The 26,226-nt window shown below is 32.5% G+C and overlaps 1 protein-coding gene across 7 annotated transcripts in view; it reads right to left on the bottom strand.

Moving 5' to 3' along the window:
• ERBB4 (erb-b2 receptor tyrosine kinase 4) overlaps positions 1–26,226 on the bottom strand; it is a 1,035,063-nt gene that overhangs the window by 277,459 nt on the left and 731,378 nt on the right. For all 7 annotated transcript variants that reach the window (XM_074312694.1, XM_074312715.1, XM_019727015.2 and 4 more), the window contains exons 6-12: positions 21,487–21,605; positions 18,678–18,819; positions 14,612–14,725; positions 13,189–13,315; positions 8,908–8,981; positions 7,887–7,977; positions 5,775–5,974 (exon numbers count right to left, since the gene is read on the bottom strand). In XM_074312694.1, coding sequence (XP_074168795.1) covers positions 5,775–5,974; positions 7,887–7,977; positions 8,908–8,981; positions 13,189–13,315; positions 14,612–14,725; positions 18,678–18,819; positions 21,487–21,605 — 867 coding nt within the window. The remainder of the gene's footprint in view (positions 1–5,774; positions 5,975–7,886; positions 7,978–8,907; positions 8,982–13,188; positions 13,316–14,611; positions 14,726–18,677; positions 18,820–21,486; positions 21,606–26,226) is intronic.

Genomic DNA, 26,226 nt, shown 5'->3' on the forward strand with positions numbered 1-26,226 from the left:
AGATCCAACGGATGATTTCTCTCACCTGGCAGCACTTTTTTGAAAATGAACATTCACTCAGGAGAGTATGGGGGTGGGCAAAGAGGGCACAAATTAAAAGCAAGAATATGGGACTTAGAGAAAGTAAGAAAATCTGCAACCATAGCAATATTTTCTTAAAACAAAGTAAACATTAATTTATAACCAAAATGATTATTTCTATAATATAGAACATATTAGAGGTGATAATGGTGATTATACTAATTGTATAGTGATTTTAGAAAAAGTCAAGTATTTGTGATGTTATTCAATGTGAAATGCTTACTATTTAGTAGCTATTGTCACTGTCACCAGAGAAAAAACAAATCAAATAATATGTTAAGTAAACATTGTTTTATTTTCTACTGGTGTCAGGTACCCTCATTTACCTACTCCAAAATTATTTGTCCCAATTAAATTCTGGACATGCAGTGACTCATCATAAAGATGGATCATGCTCCCATCTGGAAGGTTCAGTTATTAGTAATTAATCATAGTTTTGCAATTCCCTTTTTCTAAAGTCATGGTCAATGAGGTGGATTTTTCTACTATCATATTTCAATAACATCAAAATCATAGATAAATATGGAAATTTATATTCCTTTTATATTCTTTGGACAAAACTATGTGTTTTCTATCACTAAATATTTGTCTCCTGAACCACTGTACTAAAATTCTTATTTTTTTGAATATTTTATAAGCACTGAATCTGCTATTTATAAAGCCAGTTTTAAAATGTTTTAATTACAAGAGAAAAGGGGGAAAAAAAACGCATTTTAAAGGAGTCAAGCATAGACTCTTTTTATCTATTTAACATTTCAAGAGATTGTTTTTAAATTCCTCAGTGTCTAGGCTACCATTAATAACCACTCTTATTTTTCCCATGTATATCACTGGTTGATGTGCTATTTTCAAGTTTATAATTCAGCACTTGGATAATGTAAATTTTTCTTTAGCCGAAGACAAGAAGGACTTTGATATTTCTCCTTCCATTTCTGTTACTCAAAAAGAATTTTCATTCAGTAAAAGTTAAAAATTATTTTCATAATATGTCTTTATATGTGTGCCTATACTATATAATATACTTATAATAAAACATACTCATATAATGAAAGCTAGCACATATATGATGCAATGAGTACTATTATTGACCCTGTTTTACAAATGATAAAACTAAGGTACAGAGATGTTGAATAGCTTACCAAAGGTCCAACATCTATGTAGTAAAGTTTTGCTGGCATTAAAACCCAGGCCATTTGTCTCTACAATGTGTACCTCCACATTATGTTATATAGGGTATGCTTCAGTAAATCAGCAGGTTTTCTTATGAAAATCACTTTCTCTTCATTTTTGGAGAACTCATGGTGAGATGAAGAGCACAGATTTTGAAATTAGATAGACATTGGGTTCAAATCCTAAATATGATTTTTAACAGCCCCAATTTCATTGGGAATATTATTCAACTTTCTGAACATCTATATATTGATTACTTTCTTGCAAAATGGGGATAATTAAGCTTTACAGGCTAGTGGCAAAGATTAAATAAAACTATATAGATTGAGAAATAGAGTCTAGCTTTTTTTTTTTTTTTTTTTTTTTTTTGCTATTTTGCTGGAAGATATCACACACTTAAATTCAGTAAGGAAAGATGAATTATTCAAAAATTATGGTTGACTGACATCTTAATCAATTGAAGTTTTTTTTTTTTTAAATTATGCTATACCAAAACTTCCAGATGGATTAAAAACGTCAACATAGTTTTTAAAATATGAGAAGTAATAAACTAAGAAAATGCCAAGATTATGAACATAAAAAGGAAAAGAACAATTCATTCACTTAACTAGATAAAAACACAAAATGTTTATCAAAAGCAAAGTTTTTAAATTACATATAAAGGGAAAGTTATATATAACACATTTAAGAGACAAATGTAATGTATTTAATTTGCGATGAGATTTTTCAAATTCAGAATCAAAAGACCAACTGCAAATTAATAATGAAAAAGCTCATGACTAAGCAATTTACAAGAGAACAAATACAAATGGTTAGTCGACATATAAAAAGAGGCTCAATGTCAACCAAAAAAACGTAAATGTAAAAGACTTGTTTTTCATTTTTCAGATCATCAAAATTTAAAACCATGGGTAATATCTAGTGTTATAAAGAGTAGTGGAAAACATGCCTTATCAAACATTGTTTAGGACAATGTAATCTGATCAAGTATTTTTGAAAGATGATATAGCTATCAAAATTTCTTATATGTAACCTGATTCACACAGAAATTCCACTTCTAAATCTTTAGCTGAAAAATTAACTGCACAGTGCAAAATGTTTTATGAATTAAGATGCACATTATTGCAGTACTAATAACATGAAAAAAATAAATTACATTAATTTGGCACTTATTCAACACATTTTTATATACACAATATAAAAAGTAAACAAAGAGCTCTATATACTAACATGGAAGATGTTTATAATATATTAAGCAGAAGACAAGATGGCTGAACAATTTTTAAATATGTATATATGGTATGATACCATTTATATATGAAAATATGTTTTATTATCTATATCTATACTAAAATCAGGTATTCTTTTTATATGTTTCTACTGTATTGATTTCTACCAATGATACAGGTACTATTAGTTATAAAAATAAATTTATTTCCATTTTGATAAGTTAATAATGAATTCAGTTTCTCTCTTGTTTATGTTGGGTTTATTTGCATATGTACAAATTTTTAAGATAGAGCTGTATGAGTTCAAATGTAACTTAGACTGTTGATGTAATATTTATCTCTTCATTGTTTATATTTTGATGTTAAAAGTTTATGCTTAAATATTTTAAGAAACCTCAAATACTTTTATAAAACTACTCTAAAAGTTCTTCCAGCCAGCACTTGTTTTCTTAGTACCACAACCGTACAAATAAAGGAGGCAGAAATGTTCTAGCTTTTCATACCCTAGATTTTCTCTCAATCTCAATCTCTTCAAACCACAAAGTCTGCTTTGATATTTTTGACCTAAAAGAGTAACATTGCTCAAGCCACTGTCACACCTTATAGATGATTGTGATTTCTGTTTTAAATCAGATTGAACATCAAAAAAATCAGTTAAAATCAAGGCTGCCTTTGCGTTCTAAGATAACAATCTTAGATTTAGATCTGAGTACTTTATGAAGACTGTGTGTGTGTGTGTGTGTCCACGCACACATAAATGCATGCATGCCTCTGTATGCATGTGTGTGTGTTCCAGGGTTGTGTACATGTGAATGTGTTGTGAGGGCGTTTACATACACACATATGTTATATGACTGTGTTTATATGTCTTGTAGTGACTACATGTGTGGGCTCGTGTATATCTTTGTGCAAGATGTAGAAAGAGAATATCTAATGATGAAATGTTTATAGTGCATTTAAAATAATGCAGATATATAAGTTTTCCCGTTTGCAGGCAACACTATGTATGATAAAAGAGCTTTAATTACATGTGGGCAACCATTAAAGGTTCAACATAAACATCAGCAGCATTATCTCCGAGGTCAAGTTTATTTTCATTTGTGAAAATCCAGGATTCAATGTACTGTGAGACTGAAATCCAAATTTTGATAAATGGATTTCATGCAAATATTGTTTATTATAACATGTTAAAAATGAAACATGATATGATTAATTTTATACAGTAGCATTACAAAGCTGTGTTTCTCCTAACTGCTTCATTTCTTCCTGCAACTGCAAAGCGTACTCTAAATGCAGAGAACAAGAAAATATGTTCACAATCTGAAAATTGGCTAAACTCAGCCTAAGAGGCATAACACTGAAAGGTGAGGTATGTCAAAATTTCAGTTTACTGTTATTATTTACTCTTTATTTTGATCATTTGAAAAGTTTAGAAGTTTAAAGATGTATGGAATAATTACATAGATGTTTTTCTATCTTGCTTTTTTACATTTAATTTATTTCTGCATTTTCTTTCTCCCATTTGCTTCTCATTCAGATTTGTAAGCAATAAAAATATGTTTGTGGTATTTGTAAAAGGATTAAATGAGTCATAGAAGAATGCTTTTCTCTGATTCTTTTATTTATTTTTTCTATTGGTTTTCTTTGTCTTCATAGTTAAATCTTAACTTTGAAAGGTAGTGGTGCTATTGTTTTTTCTTTTTTTTTTTTTAGAAGGAAGTAGAAGAAAAGGAGAGTATAACCTTGACTTAGGGAAATATTTATAAATATAGTCTTGAAGATTATTCTATTTTACTTCTGTGAATAATCTACTCTGGGGCATGAATAAACACACATACAGTAATTTGGGGTAAGAAGCTTAAGTATTAGAAAAAAAGAAAAGCAAGCTTCTGTCATGAATCAGAAATGTATAAAATCAAGGAAATAATCTAGGCTAAATCAAGAGACTCATTCACTGTGGACATGCATATTTTGATATATAATATGATTTTATACTTCTTGAGTCTATGTAGAATAGAAGAATGTATAAGAACTTAAGTTTACTCAAAACAGAAACCTCATTTTGCAATAGATCTTTCTCTAGAAAACGTTTTTTTGAAACAATCTGAAATAGCTAAAATGTGAGTTTCTCACAAATTGTAATTTATATTTTATGAAAATTTTTAACCTGAGCTGCCTTAAACCCTTAAACCCTTCCTAAAGCAACGTGGGGTATTAATAAATAAATACATACATACATACAAACATACATACATACATACATACATTTGCCGTCTACTTATTAAACTTAAAATCATCATGTTGGCCACTTTAGAATTTATATATATATTTTAAATGTCCTGTGCTGTCCATTCACATATACAAATAATGAACTTAATCGTGTGTGTGCATATCCTTGTGATTATTTCAATGGTGACATCAAAGAAGTAAGAAGACATCCTGAGAGTAAAATGTTTCTTAGGGGATATGACTTTTAAAAAGCTCTGACTTGTCATATCCACAACAAGAACATGCATTTGTAAACGGATCACTTGAATTCTGAGTCTCTTTATTTGATATTTATCATAAGTCTGACACTTATGAGCGTATTAGTGATACCCGTAGGATATAGAAGAGAGTAGTACTCAGTAGAAAAACAGGGAAGTATTAAGTATTAATCATTGGAATATCAAAGTATAAGATAGGAATGGCCTAGTTATATGCCCATGAAAACATGACTTGTTTCTGTGTAACAAAGAAGTGATGGAGTGGATCAATGAGTAGCAAAATAACTGAATAAAGAGATAGCGACATGCCTACAGAAATGCATTTATGAAATGGACTTTCTTCTTGAACAGCATTTTTATATATTTTAGAAGAAAACATCTTCATTTTTTGTCACCACCCCCAAATGGCAAATACTCTGTTATTCTATGTTATCAAATTCACCAAAAGCAAACATAAAATTTAATGGGGTGAACATCCACAAAATGACTGGATCCTAAAAATTACCCAGATGCTTATTAAATATTTAGGTTCCCTGGTTCCACTTAACACCTATTGAATATAAATCTCCACAGGAGGGTTCTTATGGTTAGGCAAGATTTGCAAATACACAATATATAATAAAAACATACGATATGTTATTAAGGAGTCACCTATTCTGATTATTTCATAGCAACTCTTCTTAAGGGTTGACAAAAAGAAGGCAACGATTCTGACCCATTACTATTTTTAACTGTTTGTTTGGTCCAATGTAGAATGGGAGACAATATTTGAAGTGTTTGTGTTTTAATGCCTGGGTACTGTACTTACTACAGTTTTCAGCTTTCCTGTTGTCCCGGATCACTATCCTTTGGTTGAGAGTACTGAAGAGTGTTGTCCAGTTAATGGTGTGATAGTAACACAGGTTGCTGTTGTCAGTAATATAGATGTTTCCAGCACTGATTTCCTTCAGGGACTGAAACTGCAGGGAAGTGATACCTTGTTGCTTGAGGATTAGCAAGGAGAGGCCACTAAAGAGAGGGGAGAGGGAAAATGGAACAGTAATAAGTATTTTCCTGTCAGGATATTCATTCTTGAATTAAAATAAGGATTTTACATCTTACTCTGAAAAAAATGAAAATAGGGCATGAACAGAGATTGATTCAATACATTTGTGCTCAGAATATTAATTTTTTTTTACATGCTACACACTGGCAGTTTTAACAGTAATACCCAAAAGGAAAATGTTCATTTTTAGAAATATCAATATTGATGACATATCTGTCTTTGTCCACATATTTACCATGGACATATCTGCTCCCTTCTTTCCCTTCTATCCTTTACATCTTAAGTTCCTCAAGGATGAATACCTGTGTTAAGACTAAATAATTAAATAAATGTACAGAATGACTTTTCATCTACACAAAGCGAGTTATTAACTATATCTAACTATTTAATATATTTAGAATGCTTTCCAAGACTAAATATTGCAGAGCATGACTATAGCTATTTAGCTTTAATTTATTCAGAAACAAAAGTATAATTGTAATAGCTGAAGAACATATAAGTAAGGATAGGAGATATTAAAAATTAAAGAGAATGAAATTAAACTGAAATTGAAAAAAATACTCAGAAGGCTTGAAAAACTGGGGAAAGCATCTCTAAAAGTTAAACAACAACTACATGTGGAGTGAACTGTTCAAGGAAATTGTTTTTATTTCAATATAGTCCACATTTTGTAATTAAATCCCTTTCCCATTTTCTAAAAAATAAATATGTTTTCCAAATTTCAGTCAAGTAATAAATATTATTTTGCATTTGGAGATGAAAATACTTCTCTTTTACTTATCATAAATCTAAATATATATTGCAGTTAATACTCAGAAGTTTTCTGTGTGTGTTATATATTATAAACACATGTATAATACGTATATATACATGCATGTGTATATATATAAAACTCATGTGTGTATCTGTATAGTTAACTGAGATGTAATTCATTCTCTCAATTCTTTGCTCCCATAATAACCACCATGATTACAATGTGAGCAGATTTATAACATTTTAATCAATTCATAGTAAAGTTGGTTGCATATAACACTTGAGTAGATCATATCTCTGAACTATCCTTTTCTATAGTTTACTTTAAGCAATCTGCCCCTTTCCATTTTAAAATTTCTTACATATATGCCTGTTTTAATGGAAAAATTCAATGGACATTCTGGGAAATATTACAGAATATTTGATGACAATATTGATTTTAGGCGTCTTTCAGATTTAAGCAGAAAAATTAAATCAAAATATCCTCATGTAAATCAGTTTTTAACGGTTCATAAATAAGAATTCTATGCAGATGAAATCTGAACTAAAATAAAAGCAACGGCTTAATAAATACTATCCTTATATTTTTATTATGTGAATAAAATATACAGACATTAGAACTTTAGAACAGTGTCCTCTGAGGCCTGTTTTTTTTGCTTATAATAACCAGCAATGCGTGTTGTTTGGTGGACCAATTCATGAAACATCACTTCAATATGCTTGGTTTAAATGAAAGCATCAGAGACAGAATGTGGACTTCCTAGAAAAACGGCATTATTACCCCATACACCCAAGCCATTCCCAGGTCATCCAATTCCATCTTTTAATTATAACATAAAATCAAAAAGAACCTTTAATTTTATGGTTCATATCATGCAGTTCATACCTGCAAAGCATTAAAATCACTTTAAGTGACAGATGGTTGAAAAACCAAACTGTGTATTCTGTATACTTAAAGCACAATCAGTGTATTTTTCATTGAGCTTACATTTGTAATTAAAAGACGAAACCCCATATTTCTAGAAACAGTAAAATTAATGAGGCTGATAACTTTGACATAATGTATGCATGGTGATAATCTTGAAATATGGGACACTTACATCTTTAAATGTGTACACCTACCTATAGAGTACTCTTCCACCAATAGTCACCAGGTTAGAAAAAACACTGAAATCAGTCATGTTTGGCGGCCATGATTGTATGTTCAAAAAACCTACAAAAAAACAGTGTAGTAAGACTTTTTAGAATATCATTGTTTTAGTAATAGTGTTTAACACTAAATATTCTTGAAATATGATGGAAATGTGTTAAAAGATAAGAAGAAAGCAAAAGATAAGAAGTAAGAAAAGGTCAGTGTATACTGTTATTTTTGAACCACTCTGTCTCATATTTCTTCTTCTAAGAATGAATGTCGTATCCATAGTTTCTGGGCTGCAATACTCAACAGATAATGAATATCAAAATAATGAGCCCCAAGAATCTATGTTTCTCAGATGTAAGAAATCATACAATTGTATATGTTACAATATTTAAACAATTCTGAATTTAATTTATTCTTTTAAAATCAAAAATATTTATTATAACTAGATAGAGAGGAAAAATACAGCTTCAATTTCTCTGACATCCTTTACCACTTTATCTATATGCTTATGACATCAGTTGTTTGTCTTGCATTCTAAGGCCTAACCCTAATACCTAGATACCTAACCCTCCTCATTTGATTTTAGATACTTTGATAGCAAATCCACGTCTAATTCATGTCTATGATTCTGTATCACATACTATAACAGCCCTTAATGTATTGCATGCTCAATAAATATGGGCTAAATGAATGCTACATATTGCCCATGCTCAAGAGCACTTCTTATAAAAAGTAAGAAGAAAAACATGGCTTCAAAGATCAGTTGACACTTGCAGAAACAGTAACATCGAAATTTTAAATATATTTTAGTTTTTAAATCCCATGGACTGTCAAAATATGCACAAATGCTAGGGAGTAAAGACACCCTCATTTAAAATGCTGTTAATTTTTAAATCTAGAATTTATTTTGAATATGAGTTACTGATTCCAATATTGTGTGATATTTTCAAGAAAACACTAAAATTCACATAGTTTATTGCATAATAACATCTTTAAAAATACCTGTTATCTCTCGGACTGTTCGAAAGACATTCAGTTTCTCTGGGTCTATGGCTTCAATTGCATTGTAAGGGTCGCTAGAAAATCAAGAAGGCATGCAGTCAAATTTAAAATTAAATAAAAGAATGGAATTTTTTAAAAAGTGACAATTCACTCAAATCAAATGTTAATTAGCAATTGAAAGGTTAGCAATGTCTTCTCCAAGTTTTTCTGTGCTAGATATGAAAGGGAATAGAAAGATGCTTTGAGGAATATTTTGATGGCATAAAATATGAATTCTTCATCAAAGACTCTTCTAGATTTAGAGAAATAACTAGGTTTGACTGTCTTGGAAAAAAACCTCCAAATGTAGCAAGTCCATTTATGAACCATTTTATTTTATTTCACCTTTAAAATTTATTAATTGGGAAATATACTCTGCAAATAAATTACATTGTGGTTAGAACAATTGCTTTTGGGCTCCTCAAAGCATTCTGAATTGCTACTATCACCTGTAATTTCTTAAGAATAAAAATAAACACATGAAGTCAACTTTTTTTCTTTTTGCTGTATCTTCACATTTATCTATTAGTAATTTTCATAATAGTCACAATATTGTATGAAAGTTACTCTTAATGTGAATCATTTAGAGCAAGCTTGTTCCTATCTGGTTTATTTATATTAAATTTTATACCAGTGGCTATTTGCTTCCATCCATATAAATCATACTAACACACTAAATATTCTTTTCAAGTAGATATTTAATGGAATATTTGCAGAGGTTTTCATCTTAGGAAAAACAATTCAGGTATGCTATACTGACAATACAAAATAACTGCATACTTGAATATTATGCTCAACATAAACATAATAATACCAAAAATTTATCAGTAATGCAAGCAATACTTTCGCTTTTTTTATTGTACATCATAGTATTTTTTAAAAGTGTTTTATTACTTTAAAAGATATCTGGCACTATCCTGAGCAAGTAGAGACCTCATATGACTTTCAATGATCACTTCTCCAAACGAGATCAAACCTTCTAAGAACAAGGAACTATTGCTTATTTAGAAGCATGTATCCACCTGTAGCAATCAATTGAGTTCTATTCTTGCTGTGGACATCTGCTGTTTTACGAGTCTTTAAGAACCTTTTTTTTTTGGTATGGGGAATAAACACTAGGATATGAGGATCCACTGAATGCAGTTTTAATAGGGCTATCAATCAAGGTGTCCTGTAATCCCTGACAGATAGGCATAAGTCCTGTCTCCTGGGAATTTGAGTCTGAATCCATTGGCATTTATTCATCCTAGCTTTAGCACTTTGGAAAGACTTTCTATTAGTTCTAGCAATCTTGATCTCTGGAACCACCTTGTAATGGCTCTCTCAACTGGATTCATCAGCATATTCTTCTATACTGTGAACCATCCCATATCTTTAAAGAAAAAAAAAGTTTGACGAAATTACTGTTTCCAACTAAGAAGCGCAATTGATACAATGTCTGACTAGTTTAACATGGAACATTATAGAAAGCTTGGAGAAACACTATAAATGAATTTCCCTATAATGCATACATAAGCAATTAAGATTCTTCTCAACATGACGTGACGTGAAGATCTCTCAAAAGCTTAAAGTGACAAACAAGATTTTACTAAATAAGACACGAAGATCTCTCAAAAGCTTAAAATTAAATTTTCAGGCAAACTTGCTCTGTTTATAACTGAAGATATACAGAATAAATAATTATGCTTTTGATAAACAAGAAGCCAAAAAATTAAATTCACCATGTGGGAGAACTCTGTGGCTATCCTATTTTAAGTGCAAGATTTTGGATGCAGAAGAAATATCAGCTCGGCAGTAGAATTGGCTTTCAGCATTTGTTTTCTGATGAAAAACAATGTATAGAACAGCTCTGGTCATATAATCAAATATTCTGGTTTTATGGAGAAACACTCCAAGTTCAGGGCAAACATAGAATAACGGGGTTAATCGAAACCTTTCCTGAGCACACGTCCAGGTTGCCAGGAATCAAATGAATCGTGGACTGTTCACATGAAGCCCAGTGGACCACAGAAATTTTATATATGTAATATTTGAGATTCAGGACTCTCATAAAATAAGTTGACAGAATCCTACTCACCAACTACAAAGTACATCTAGGGCTTTTCATTCTACAACCACTTGAAGTCCAAAGTGAAATCGAGAACTTTTCTAGCTAAATTCAGAGCCATGAGCAAGAACATTATGTCCACACTGTCATTGTGTGTGCTGATCCAATATAAAGCTCAGTAAAAAGAGAGAGAAATGTATTTTCACAATTTCTTTGAAAACTCTCTTTTCTTTGCATTATCACTTTTTCATTGTCTATCATCGTGTAGTCTATTATCTAAGTACTCTCTTGTCAATGTCTCGTTGTGACACATCATAGACGTGGTTATTTGGGGAGCATTTGCTCTAAGCATATGTGTATGAGCTATGTCAAACACAACAAGTTATAAAAGGGGATTATTCCTATGGATAACACTCAACACTGAGTTTTCCCTGCGGTTCCCATTCTAAACAAGGAAAGAAGCATGCCTTGCCTATTTCTGGCAATGGCATCTTCGTGTTATAAACTAAACACTTTCTCTTATTTCTTCTTTAAATTACCATTAGATAATTAAAATGCATCACCTTATAAAATTATGTATATAGATAGGCTATTTCATCCAAGATTTTTTTTTTTTCATAATTAAAAAGGAAGTGTTAAAATGCTTCATATATGAGAGAGCCGTTGGGCCTGATTGGGATGAAAACAACTTTTCTAATGCAATTCATAAGACTATTTTCAAATTTGTCCACACACTGATGGACTTGAGATTAATTCATTTATTATATCCATGTGAAATCAGGCAATGTGAATCAAGTGGCTGTCTTCTTATTTCTCAGAAGATACTGTTAACATCATATGACCTGTCATTCATGGTAATACATGGTTTTAAAAATAGTTAAAATGTGGATATATCATTTTACTTAATGTCACATATACATTAAATTATAAAGATGCACATAAATATTGATCTAGGTGACCCAACTAATGGGTCCACGGAGGGAAAGAGAATACTGTAAATGGATTCAGAGAGCCAGACTATGATAAATTCAACTGAATACATCTCATCTCAGAATGGCTAGTACTACGCAGCTCAAACATATTGTTGCCATGTAACAATGTGGGCTAAGAGTAATCAAGTGTACATATTCTTAAAAAGAAGTCAGAAATCTTGACTTCATTAAAACGAAATACTGCTTGGGCCAAATATAAAATATCTGGGAAGAAAGTGTATACATACTAGTACAGTATCTGGCATAGACCCATATTAAAAACTACTTTTTAAAGTAAAAAAAAAAAAATGCTTTATGCAGTAAGACCTACAATCATTTATCGAAATAGAAACACTTTGTTCTATTTCTCTTGATGTTCCTATTTGGACATATTCATTCAAAATGTGTTAAATTATTTTGCTTCTAGAAATTATGTGATATATGTTTAGAGTAAGATTTTGAATCAAAATATGTGAGTTATATTCTTTATCAGTAGCCTGGAGCAATCATATTTAGGGATTAAGTAGTAATATAGACAAATAGATAAATATAAAGTAAAAATATTGACATTTTTATTGCAATTGAAAGAACAAACTTGGTATTTTTCCCAGTTAAAACCAGCAGGTGGTTCTGTAATGAAGGAGCCCAGAAATTCCTACAGTTTTTAATACTAAAATGAAATTCATTTAATAGATTTCTTATAATAGTGCTAACTTCCCAACCTAAGAAAAAAGAGAAAAAGATACATCAGGGCAATGAGAAGTTCTGAAAACTCAGGACCATTTCAACTTCCTCATTTGTGTTTTGTGAAATACATTTTTGAAGGAATATTAATTTATGTTGTCTTAAACTAATTGATTAGGAATTTTCATAAAATTCCCCACTGCACCCATTGATATTGTTTCTCTAAACATATCTAAAAATATGTCAGGTTTGCTGAAATCTATGGATTTAACGAGAATGCCCTGCAAATACATTTTAGCTTATATATACATTTGTATTTTTAAAACCTAAGCATTCACCAGTCTCATAATTGGGATGTATCCCAAACTTGCTTAGTATCACTGTATGTGAAATTTTTCATTTGATTTTGTTGGACAAGAGCATTAACATAGGGGTGGAACTCTTCTGGGTCAAAAGGGTTCAAACAGAGAAAGCTAAAGACTCTCTTAAGCTTAGTACAAACTTGGTAAAATAATTTTCCGCAAAAAATTTAATACTGACCCATGAATACCAGTGACAAGAAAGATCAAATTCCCGTTGATTTTGGTGCAGTTGATGAATTTGTCGATGTTACTGGAATCCACAGTTTGTGCTGACATCAATGATCCTGTACCAATGCCATCACAAGCTGTAGAAACAAGATTCACAGACTGGAAATTGAGAAACATTTTTTTTTTTTTTTTGTCAATACGTCATTAGAAAATAGCAGTATTTTTTTCATTATAAAATGGAAAAAATCATCATAAGAAATAAACTGCTTTCTACCAAATAAAATAGTTCATTCATGCAACATTTACTACTTGCCCTGCTTTAAAATATTGTCCTTGCATAATGACCATGACTCATAAGAATTATATTTGATATCAAGACCCAGTATATACATACAACAGATAAATAATATAAACAAAACTTTCAACAATCAGTACTTATCCTTATGACACAAAATCACCTATTTTCTAATCCAGTCTCAAATATTGTTTTTAATATATTTTAAACACTGGTAACTTAAAATAGCCTATTGATGGTCAACTGGTCTAATTAAGAACATATATATTAAACAGAGTATTGATGATGTGAGTTGTAATCAGAATAAGTGTCATTCAAATATTTATACTTAAATTTAGTATTACCTATGCTTTCTGAAGACTCTACTTAAAACAAAACAAAACAGAAAATGTGTGTGTGTGTGTGTGTGCACACGCGTGCACATGTGGAGAGAGACATGTCTAAAAGTAAGTCTGAAGTTTGCTCTTTTTAAAGGCACTTCATGATACGTTGGAAAGCTTAATGACATTCAGAAAATTTGGACAACATATTCATCCTGCTCTACTTCAGTTTCATTCTGGTGAGGAATTTGAACACCACAGCTGGAAGGTATTTCTTCCTCCACTAAAATTCTAGAACATGAATTACCTGCAACGTTAATTTAACACTTATGGTAAATGTCCTTGTCGTTTCATATATCTTATCTTTCAAAATATTTTAAGACCTGGAGAGTAAATGTCATATTGCATTTCTCTTTGTACCCCTTTTTATGCATAGCAGACCATTTTGTATACAGGGCAAGCAAATGATGTGTGTTCTTGATGCTAAAATAACTGTAAACCCTTGGTTTTTGCATAACTTCAAGATTTCCTGCATATAGAATGAAATGCAACTTTATTTCTGAGTTCCTATCAAAGTTAACTCTAAGGGTTATCTGGATCATTTTAGCATATATCATTCAAAACAAAATGTACACACTGTTACCACAGTTAATGCTTTGGGGAATTGTTCAAAGTCATGGAAAAGTGTGGACAGGAAGGTTTGGTTGGGGAGTGTTATGTTCTAAGATGATAACTTAGTTGGTCTGTTAAAAAATGAATGAAAAGAAAAACATGTTATAGGGCCCTGACCCGCAAAAATAATGTCAGCTATCACTTACCTTTGGGGCAAATATCAGTGCAAGGTTTACACATTTTAATCCCATTTTCTTCTATTTCCATCTTGGAACTAGGGCAGGCACGCACACAAGAACTGGAATCGACGACAAAGTTATCTGATTAAAAAAAGAAAGAAAGAAAAGGTAAAACTAGCAATAATTTTGATGTCCAGCAAGCAAGTTTAAAACAAGATATTTCAGGGTGTGAAAAAGATTATCATCATTGATAGAATATACGTATCTTTCCCTAAAACAGCTCTCTGTCTAAATATCTTATCTGAAATAGCACCTAGGAATGTCCACATTCAAATCTAAGGGCCACGTGTGTCAACAACTACCAGCAGTTGCTTGACTTCTGCTTTATATCCTGAACTGCCCCAAAGATACAGTGAATTTCTTTTATAGACTGAGGAAACTACATGACATTTACTGTGTGTATTTCAGTAGTTCCACTTCATTTCATGTCATAATGCAAGTTTGAAGTCTAAAATACTTCAAGTTACATGAAGCACAAATGAAGCTGAGGTTAAACTGCCTTGGATTCGAGAGAGTGCACTTCCAGAAAAAAATGTTTAAAAACGTGTTCCATCTTTCAGTGGAGTGCCATAGCAACTGTCCCATAGCAAACTTCATATGAAGAAACAAAATGAAATATGAAAGGGCAGTACTTCAGGAAAGTTGTACAAAATAATGCAGGGATATCTAATTACCTGGCTCATTGGTACAATGTTTAGGAGTCCTGCCATATGGAATACGCTAGGACATTCTCTCCCAAGAAAATGACCCAGTATTGCACTTAGAGGCTTCCACAATAAAGGGGAAACACAGTACCTGCTACTCCACTTTGGATTTTGAAGGCAGCATCCTTCCGTGCTTGAGAATACTGCCTCTGGCCCAGTATTTAGTGGTAAGAAAGGCTTCCAACCTTGAGGGGGACCCAGAGCAAACAAAGCACATGGTGCAGGTCCAGACTGGGATGCAAACAATTTGCTACCTGGGTCATAAAACCCAAGATACTACATGATATTTGAGGTATCTGTAGTGGGAAAATATGCCATGTGACATTATGGCAAGTCCTGATTAGACATTCACATCAGAAACCATTAGAATTGCACAGCTAAGCCATGCCATCTGCAGCATAGAATTAAACACCATTTAAGAAACAGCTCCTGACATGCTTCTGGAACTTGGTAGAGATAGAGCACCTAAGTATGGTTCATTGATTGAACTTGTAGCCAGACTTGCCCATCATAACTAAGGTTTTGTTAGAATCAAAATGTGATAATGTCGGAAGGGTCCAACAGCTATCCACTGTAAGACGGAAGCAGGAAATTTAGGAGTAGATCTATGCAGCGGCAGAGGCACAAGTAAACTACATAAGGAGATGGTGCAGACCTCCATGTCACCCGCCATTGTGTTGGCACTTCCCACTTAGCTCATACCTATGATTGCATGAGGACCCAGAGAGAGCACTTATGAGAAGCTGGCACTTATGAGGAGGACACTAAGGTTGGTATGTGGGTGCAAGCAGCTGGAAATAGCTGGCAGCTGCCCTGGAGCCACACTAAGGAATGGATTTGAAAGATAGTCACAAGGAAAAATCCTACTAAGGGGCATAGTCCTCGGTAGTGCAAACGACCGTTTACTTTGTGTGGAAGCAACCTGAGCTTAGAATAAATGTGGACTCACGAGCAGTGGCTTGCCATGGGAGAAGAAATACTGGAAAATCTAAGATTGAAAGGATTCTAGGGTATATGTGTGTGTATATATAGATATATGTATATATATCTATATAGATAGATAGATAGATAGATAGATAGATAGATAGATAGATATATGTGTATATATATATATACACACACATACATATACATATATACATATATGTATGTATATATGTATATGTATATATCATGAGAGTGGGCGCAATGTGTAAAGATGCTTGTCTTCCAAGTTAACATCCATCAGAGGGCATCCACAACAAAAGAGGCATTTAGTTGAGACTGCATCACAGCCTGATCCCACTTCCTTTCCTTCCCCTATAGGTCTTAATTCTGAGAACACTCAACAATCTAATATCTGTGTCAGGGGAACACAACCTGCAGGCAGTAGGTGCATATATTGTATAGTATGTAACCATCCTTTCTGCAAAGTTTAGGAATACCCCTTATTATATATTTTGCAGGGATTTATGCTAAGTCGAATAAATAAAGATTATGAAGAGCCTCCTAGCAGTTAGGTTCAAGTTTTGCAACCACATGACTTTAGAAAATATTTGTTGCTTGGCGTTTTTGCATTTCAGAATTCTGGATTATGGAATGTAGACCAGTATTTAGAAGGTAACCATCTTTGTTTTTCCAAGATAGCTACAGTTTAGAAACCATGCCTTATGAGCAAAGTCTATCAAATATTTAAATTTTAAATAGGTAAATATTGAAGTGTTTAAATTAGTCTACAATTTGATAGGCTTAAACTGATCCAAGACAGAAAGTTTTTGAGTTACCATATCTAAGGTAACTGGACATGTAATTTCACAAAATAGTTCTCAGTGTTTAGCCCCTTGCCACAATTTAGGAGTTGAGGGCATTCAGATGAGCCAAAGTAAAAGATAGTAAAGAAAAAGGGGAATTCCCTAGTTCAGATTTTTCTGGTACTTTTTCCACTTCAGCCCAAACCCTGGGCCTCAACCTCAGGACTTGAGGGAAAGCACCAAAATTCTCAAGAAAAGTATGGTTTTGACTGTCTTTGGGTCAAGGCACCATACTTTGAAGGTAATAGAATAGGAGAATATTTGTCTAAGTAAAGGAACATTTTCATCATGTACAGCCCCATCCGACAACACTTTCAAACTCCCTATTTTGCAAGGATAGTAGATGGTGAGATACAGGTTAACTTTAGATAAGAAGTTGTTAGATCAAAAACATATATTCAGATATTAAAGTTTTTAAAATGGAAAAATCTCTACTGTCCTAGTGTCTGTGACTTTAAAATCCTAATTTAGAGGCATGCCAAAAAAAAATGTGTGTATATATAAAATAATATATATAATTATTTTAACCAGTATGAAAAATATTGAATGATAATGACTACCATTGTCATTGGTTTCAAAGACTGTTTTTGTATACTATCTCTCTGATCCTTTTGCCTACCCCTTTCATACGTATAACGACTCTGGGAAAGAGAGAGGGCAGATATAATTATTACCATCAACATCTTAAATAGGAGGAAATTAAAAAACAACAACAACAAACAAAAAATTAATTAACACACTTAAAATCACATGGCTAAAAGTAGGCAAAGCCAGAATCCATAGCCACTCTAATTTCATGTCCATTATTCTTCCTAATCCATCACATGCATTGAGTGAAGATAACTGTAATATCTGTATGTTGTAGATTGTAAAGCCGCCTTCTTTCAAATGATTATGTGGACAAATATAGTGATTTCTTTTAGCCTTTCCAGTAGGTGAAACACTGAAGAAATGTCCCATTGGTCACTCCAAGGAAAGAAACTGCCTAGAGCAAATACCAGGACCTGTTACAGTGAATTCTTGATAAAAATGAAGATACTCACTTTGAATCCTCAGGATGAGTTATCAATTCAGTAAACACCTCTTAGGATGCCCTTCAAATCTATTGTTACTGTTTACAATTAGATTTGATATTAAAACTATAATGATATACTACATTCCAAGACAAATAAGAAATCAAAGATACTTTTAGATAAAAATTCATTGGTATGAGAAGCATACTTCATTTTGTAGCTTGCTGCCACATTTTGTGAAACAGCATCACGTGTAAAAACAATGAGGTATAGTAATAATAATGTTTGGAAGGCAATGGCACTATACTCTAACCTCAAATGTACCATTTCTTTGCTGAGAATTTGGACCAATCACTTTAATTTTTTGCACTTTAACTTCCTTATCTGTGAAATGACAGCAACAGTCCCCATACCCAAGTAATTTACCATGTTGCTACAAGTTTCAAATTACAATAACTTTACATGAAACTCCTTTGGTTTAAAATGATGATCTAATTAATCTGGTTGTTCTCATCCTGCTACTTACGTGGGCACTTCTTGACACAAAATGCTCCATATGTGTACTTTGCATTGAAGTTATGCTCTAGTTGAAAGGTGGTTGGGTTGTAGACAAAAGTTTGGGGACACTGAGTAACACAAGCTCCACTGTCATTGAAATTCATGCAGGCCTGCAACACAGCAGATATTAATCTCATTTACAAATAATCTTAATAATACTTGTTAAAAAGACACGACTGCAACAGTTTGGTGAGAAAGTTGTGTTCTTTACTTAGTATACATCAATGTCATGAAACTGTAAAATCTGATAATTTTATAGTCATTAGTGCTTATTTTTTTAAGTTCGAATTTATTTAGGACTTCTACAATTTTACAAAACTGTTTATTCAACGTCAGTAAATATATCATCTACAGAAATTGATGTTCAAATTGTTTAATATCTATCCACTCATTTCTAAATTAAGAATTGATTTAAATTATTGCATTTAGCTAAATGTGAAAAAAATCATTTAAGCTCAAAGAGTTTATCTTGAGTCTTAGAGTCTGGCACTAATAACTAAATTCCCAATTCTACAGGGTAGACTTTCCTTAAAGCCGATGTTTGGAAAGTTCAGTGTCTTAAATGACATTCATCACCATTGCATAGTGAAACAATATTGTTAATAGACATTTAAACTGGATGTAAAGAAAAGGCTGTGGCAGGTAACTAGTCAAGTACAAATGCAGGGTGTGTAATGGCAAAGTGTAAAGAAGTAGCTACACTTAGCCCATAGTTAGACAATACGATGGCATTTCCTGTATGGTCTTTCTCAGAATGCCACACAATTTAGTTAAGAGCCAAGTTCAAATAAAACAATTTGTTTCTACTGACTTATATATTTGTATTGAAACCTCAATTTGTTAAAATGTTGAAACACATTTGATAAGAATTAAAAACAATTTTATTGTGAGTTAGGTATTTGATATAAAAAGAGAACATAAGCATCAATACATTAAAAAACATGATTAACAAGGGAGTGCATGAACTAATTCTCCTAATTAAAAATATTAAACCTTCATAGCAATAATTTAGGCCTTGGAAGGCAAGCTAATGTGAACTCAAGCTGTATTTTACATTTCATCATAAATGGTACGTATGGTTTTTAATAAGCACTAATTTAACCTATTTCCTCCAAATGTTTTCTTTATCAATTGTTGCTTTAGCAAGCACTTTATCACCAACATGACAATTCCCTGACGATGGTCTTCTAGAGGCATAATCAGAACGAGAATCACTGATGAAACATTATTCACTAAGATGAGACTTTCCAGGAAGACTCTATTAAAAACCAATCTAGAATACTCAGTAAGTTTTAATTTATGGCTATAAAACTTCATGTGTCCTCATAATTGCTTTACTAACATACTTTATGCAGTGCTGTGCACAGATTGCTTGGCAACAAAGGAACATAAGTCAGAGGAGTCAAACAAATTTACCTTCCAGACAGCATACAAAACAACGTAACTTACACCAAGGCCATGGTCGGGCATTCCTGAACATCCTGTACTGAATGCCAAAGTGGAATCATGGGACCATTCCAGAAAATTAATGAAATTAGAATTCAGAAGCTCACTTGGCACTCTGCTTATCATAATAATGGAACCATGAAAAAAATGGGGTGTGAAAGGTCTAAGTGAAAGTTATGACAATTCTTGGTGTTTATTGTTGTTACTGTGTTGGAATTGTTAACCCGACACCTTTCAGCATCCTCCAAATCAAGCTTCCATCCCCTCCCTCTCTGGTGATAGGAAAAGGAAAGGGTCTCAGTCCAAGGCTTGCCAAGCAGCTTCTTTAAATTTTAAACATTTTAATTTTCTTTTGACTTCCTGACTACTCAATTCTGCAACACATAATTTGTTAAATTCCTTTGACATTAAGAAAACACACAAATAACTATTTATAACCTAAGCATTATAATTTATATTTTGCTTATTTCCAGAATTAAGTGCCAATTTGGAAAAAACAAAACAAAACTCAATTCTAAATATATATGTGTATTCTCTGAATATTTGAGAAGGGGATACAAGAAAACAAGTTCCTGTGTTCATTTTCAGGAACACAAACAACTTCTTATTTGATGATTTAACTTAAAATGAAACTGATAATATTTCATATATGAAATTGCATTAACTATAGCTCACAGAATTAGTTGTACTTATTAAAAGGAACAGAAAGAACTGTCTCAGGGATATCAAAATTAAATTTAAAGTGTCCCCAACAAGCGATAAATGTGAATTTTAAGAAAGTAAAAGTGTCTTCTTCTAAAATAAAAATCACACAGGATAGCGTATAAATTGCTTTCAGTGTGCATTTGTGAATCTTAAAATTTTGAATAATATTAGTTTGTAAACAACATTGACTAAAAAAGTAGTGAAATTTAAAATTGATCTGCTATTATCCTGAAATTCATATTTGAGAAATAAAATGCAAGTGCCCCACTCAGAAGACTCAATGACACAACGACATAAACAGGTAATCACCATAAATTTTAGAAAGCTGTTACTAACTTTTAAAAAGATATCTCAGTATGTTCTCCTTTATATTCTCTAATAAATCTCACTGGTCATATAAATTATAACAGAAAGACATAATTCATTTAGTAGAACGGAACAATCCCAGTTAATCAATAGCCACCCAGCGAATGAATGACTTCTAAGAAGGCAGATAATATTTCTTAATCTTAAAATGGTTAATTAGATTTTTTAAAATAAGATGTGAAAGATTCGGTGTGCCTGAGTCAAAACAGGAGAGAAGGGAAAGCAGGGGGATAACAAACAGGGAGGACTCCCAGGCTTACAAAGCAATCGGTGTCCTTGGGTCCCGAGCAGCCTCCAGCACACTCTCGATGACAGCAGTCACTGACATAGGGTCCGTAGCACCTGCCATCACATTGTTCTGCACACACTGTCCTTGTCACTGCAGAAGACAGAGACAGGGCCTCGATCAAAGTCAGCTACCAAGAGAAACTTCTAAGGTGATTTGGAGTAGCTGAGAAAAGCTGAACGCGAGAATGACAATTTACTACTCTACCCACCATTGACTCAGTACAGCAAATGTTTATTGAACGAAGTCTGTAACAAATCAAAATGACTGCACAGAAACTTTCAAAATTAACACATAAATTAGTTTTTATAGTCTTTCGTGTTCCTGCAAATGTTTATAGTGCTTTTCAAAAATCATACAAATTAGCAGGAAATAATCAAATTTGAAGTAACTGAGTAAATCATTTGGCATGTTGTGATAAATGGAGTTAGCAGTCAAGTCATTTCACGATGTGCACAGTAAGGTCCTATGCCAGAAGTCCCCAGAAATAAATGCAAGGTTTTTAGTAGTCAATGCAAAAAGGGAAACCTAAACATTTACATGATTCACATGATCTTACATGATTCATATCAGATAGATAGATTGATTGACAGATACAGATAAGTGTCTTTCTATTCCTGAGATTTAAATGAAATTTTTACCAAGACTTGGACATTTTTACCAAATGTCCCTCAAAAAGAGGGGCATTTGTAAGGAACAGAGCAACATTTTCAAAGAAAGGAGGGAAGGGAGGAAGGTAGGAAAGAAGGAAAGGTGAGAGGGAGGGAAGAAGGGGACACATTCATAGTAAACACAGCAAATACTTTCACTTTTTTTTTTTTTTTTTTTTATTAAATTTATTGGAGTGACATTGGTTATAACATCCTTCAGTCTAAGCTGACAGAATTATATCACGGAATTTTTCAGTAAAATCAATACTGTAGGTGGGGCATCAAAATCGAAGGACACAATGCTGTATATCTCATTCATTAAAAAGAGATATTTTAAAAGTTCTTAAAGAAGTGCATTTTATAAGACAGGTGTAGCTCATCACTTCTTCGCTTTGGTGTTTATACAGCAGGCCGGTTTCTCCCCACCTCTTGGACTAGGTTCTTCAAAGCTGCCTTCACTGCTACCATAGCAAGACTGCGCTCCTTAAACATTAGTCTTCCCCAGAGTTGGTTTTGGTTGGTCTTAGTCAGTCTTGACAATGTTCTCTGGGCTCTGAGCTCATGCCTGAATGAAATAATTCATCCCCTATTTTTCTTATTACCTATAGGTAGATTACTTCCAGATCTAGGTCTGGATTCTCTATTGAATTGCAGCATTTAGATAGCCTAAGATGTAAAAAATGGAATGTAACTCACTTTCCCAACTCCATCACCAAATAGCTCTTTCTTCTTTGTTCCCATATCTCAGCTAATAGCAGCACAATCATCCAGTAGCTCAACTATAATTTAGGGGTATTTTTTTTTTTCCTTTCACCATCACTTCTCATACCTAATAAAATTACCAAGTACTAGCAATAAATATTCTTAATTACTGTGCCGCCTCTTTACTCCAACTTTGCTCAGAAACGTACTTCTAAATTATCACATGACCTTCTAAAAAGTTCTCAGATCCTAATTCATCCTCCACACTACTCTAATAGCAATGGCTGGAAAATATACGTCACTGCCTATACATCTGTGTTGTTTCACAGTACAAAACTTCCTTCCCATAACTATACTAAAGGGCTAAACCCATAGCAAGAGATACATGTCCTTTATCTATTGACCACTGTCTCTCTCTTCACTGACACCTTTCACTATTCTCACTGTCCTTCTCACATCCAGACACACAGAAACACTACTTGCAATTCCTGTTTCCTGGCATAGTTCATATGCGACTGTGTTTCTTATTGCCTTTTTTTTTTTAGTTTCAAGTGTACAAAACAATGCAATAGTTAGACATTTCACCCTTCACAAAGTGATAACCCCTCTCCCCCATTCTATTACTCCTCTGACATCATATATTTCTATTACAATTCCATTGACTCTATTCCCTATGCTGTACTCCATATTCCATGACTATATATATATATATATATATTAAGTTATAGTTGACATGCAATATTATTCAGCTTCAGCTTCAGGTGTACAGTGCAGTGGTCAAGCCTCTATACAATCCATGAAGTGGTCTCCCTAATAAGACATGTGCCCATCTGACACCCTACAAAATCTTTACAACATTATTGATTATATTCCCCAAACTGTCTTTCATATCCCAGTGGCAATATTGTAGTTACCAATTTATGCCATCTAATCCCCCGCCCCTTCTCTCTCATCCCTACCCCCTTCCCATCTAGCAACCATCAGTTTTTCCTCTATATCTCTGAGACTGTTTCTGTTTACTTTGCTCATTTATTCAGTTCTTTAGATTCCACGAGTAAGTGAGATCACGTGGTATTTGTGTTTCTCTGATGGACTGACTTCACTTAGCATCATGTTCTCTAGGTCCATCCATATCTGAAGTTCCTGAGCTCATTGCCTTTTCACAACACATCCCTTCATGCTAAATCCCCTTCCTGTCTTCTCTGCTCAGCAAATACTCATCCAAAACATCCAGCTAAAGTGCCGCTTTTACTTGAAAAACCTTTCCAGACACATCTCCAGGCTGAGTTAGTATGTCACTCTTGTTTTTAAGCAAGCAACTAATGTCGATACAGCAGTGGATGAGGTCTGAAAGCCTAGGCTCAAATTCAAAATCTACCTTTGGGATAAGGCAAGTGATTTAACCACTCTGTATTTCACTTCACCATTTTTACGATGGAGTTAGTATTAGTTCGTGTTTAATGGGACTGCAGTTAAAAGGAGATGCAGTGCGTAACGTGTTCCCTATTAATAGTGCTCAACAACTTTTAGATATTATCATTGCACTTATCGTAGTATATTGTATTGATTTCCGTGTTTGCGCCCCTACTAAACTATTAGTGTAATTTATTGAAGTGTATTGTATTATACAAGTTGTATCCTTGGCAACCAGCACAGTGTTTGGCACTTAATACATGACAAATAATTATTCCCTCAAAGTAAATGAATAAGTCATATGTAACCAATTCATCAAAAGTAATGTTACTTAACACTTAACACCCTTATCAAAGAAGATAGCATGTAGAGAGTTAAAGAGGTAGGACACTAAGAAATATAAATAGACAAATATTAAAATATCAAGAAATTCTGATATTTATAAATATCGAGAATTATTAAAATATCAAGAATTAGAATTATTGTTAATATCTATTATTAGATTTAAATACTCCTTAAATTATGCCAGTGGTTATTTCATAATTCCACTTGGATTCTTTCCAACTGAACATAATGATATTCATAAAATGACTCATAATGTTTAAATATGAACTATATACTTTCGTTAGACATGATTATATTCCTTCCCATGTGGAACAATTAACAAAAACATCAAGTAGTGTTTAAACTAAAAGACCACTTGGACTCACCCTCTGTCTTGTTTTTAATTTATAAAAATAAAATCATATGATACATCTTAGCAAAAGCTTATAGAGATTTTGAGAAAAACAAATTTTTAGGTCTGGATTTGTGAGGGCATATTTTGTATTTGTAGATTGGATGACATCAAATTTTGAAATAAATAATTTCTTCTATAAGTATTCCAGAATAAAATTCTACGAAATACATCAACTTGGCCTGTGCCTTTACTGTCCTTAAATCTTTGCTCAAATCTCACCTTCTCAATGAAGTCTACCCCTATTTGATACTGAATCCTTTCTGAACCAGTGATTCTTGATGAACCATTGGACCTTCCTCACCTTTCCCCCTCCCTGCCACCCTCCCTCCTTCCTTGCTTTCCTCCCTTCCTGTATCTTTGCTATAGCATCAATCACCATCTAACATATTTTATAACTAACTCATTTATTACATTTATTTTGTTTGTTGGTGTATTCCAATGTCTAGAACTGTACCTGGCATCAATGTAATTTTTTATGTGTATGATGTATATGTGTAATGTATGTGAAATATAAATAAAAAATTATATATATATATATATATATATATATATATATATACCAGTAGTATATGCATTATATATGAAATACACCCAAATAAATTATATCCGCTCATTAACTCTTCATATTTATAAATGTGCTTAATGTTTTTAAATTTTAACCAAGTGATATATTTATTTAGTGTCCTAATTAGTAATTCATAACATATAAAGAAAATATTTCTAATACTTTTGTGAAGAATAGATTCAAATACAATTCCTCTCTTTAATATTCAACAAGGTTCTTTTGATTTACCAAAAGTTGCTAACTGAAATAGCAGATTTATGTTAAGTAAACAAATTACTAGATTTGAAATAATTGTTAACACAGAGTAGTCTGTTACTTTTCTGTTAGTTGACAGAAATTGCTGTTGGAAAATAGAATGAAGTGAGTCAGCAATCATATCCTGTAAGTCCCATGATATTTTAATCCAAGACACATATGTTGAAGTATTAATTTCTATTTTTAAGTCTATGTTGATTTAAGGTAACTGTAAAATATTTGCTTCTCTTTATTTACATACTTTAGTGTTTCATACAAAATAAGAAAAATTTATAAAGATAATTAACCATTAATTTATTTTAAAATTATTTATTAAATGTTCATATTAAGATAATTTATTTCATTGAGTATGGTATTTAAATATGAAAACAATATGTTACAAATATAATC

The sequence above is a fragment of the Rhinolophus sinicus genome, linkage group LG01, assembly GCF_036562045.2.
Source record: "Rhinolophus sinicus isolate RSC01 linkage group LG01, ASM3656204v1, whole genome shotgun sequence".
NCBI classification, from domain to species: domain Eukaryota; kingdom Metazoa; phylum Chordata; class Mammalia; order Chiroptera; family Rhinolophidae; genus Rhinolophus; species Rhinolophus sinicus.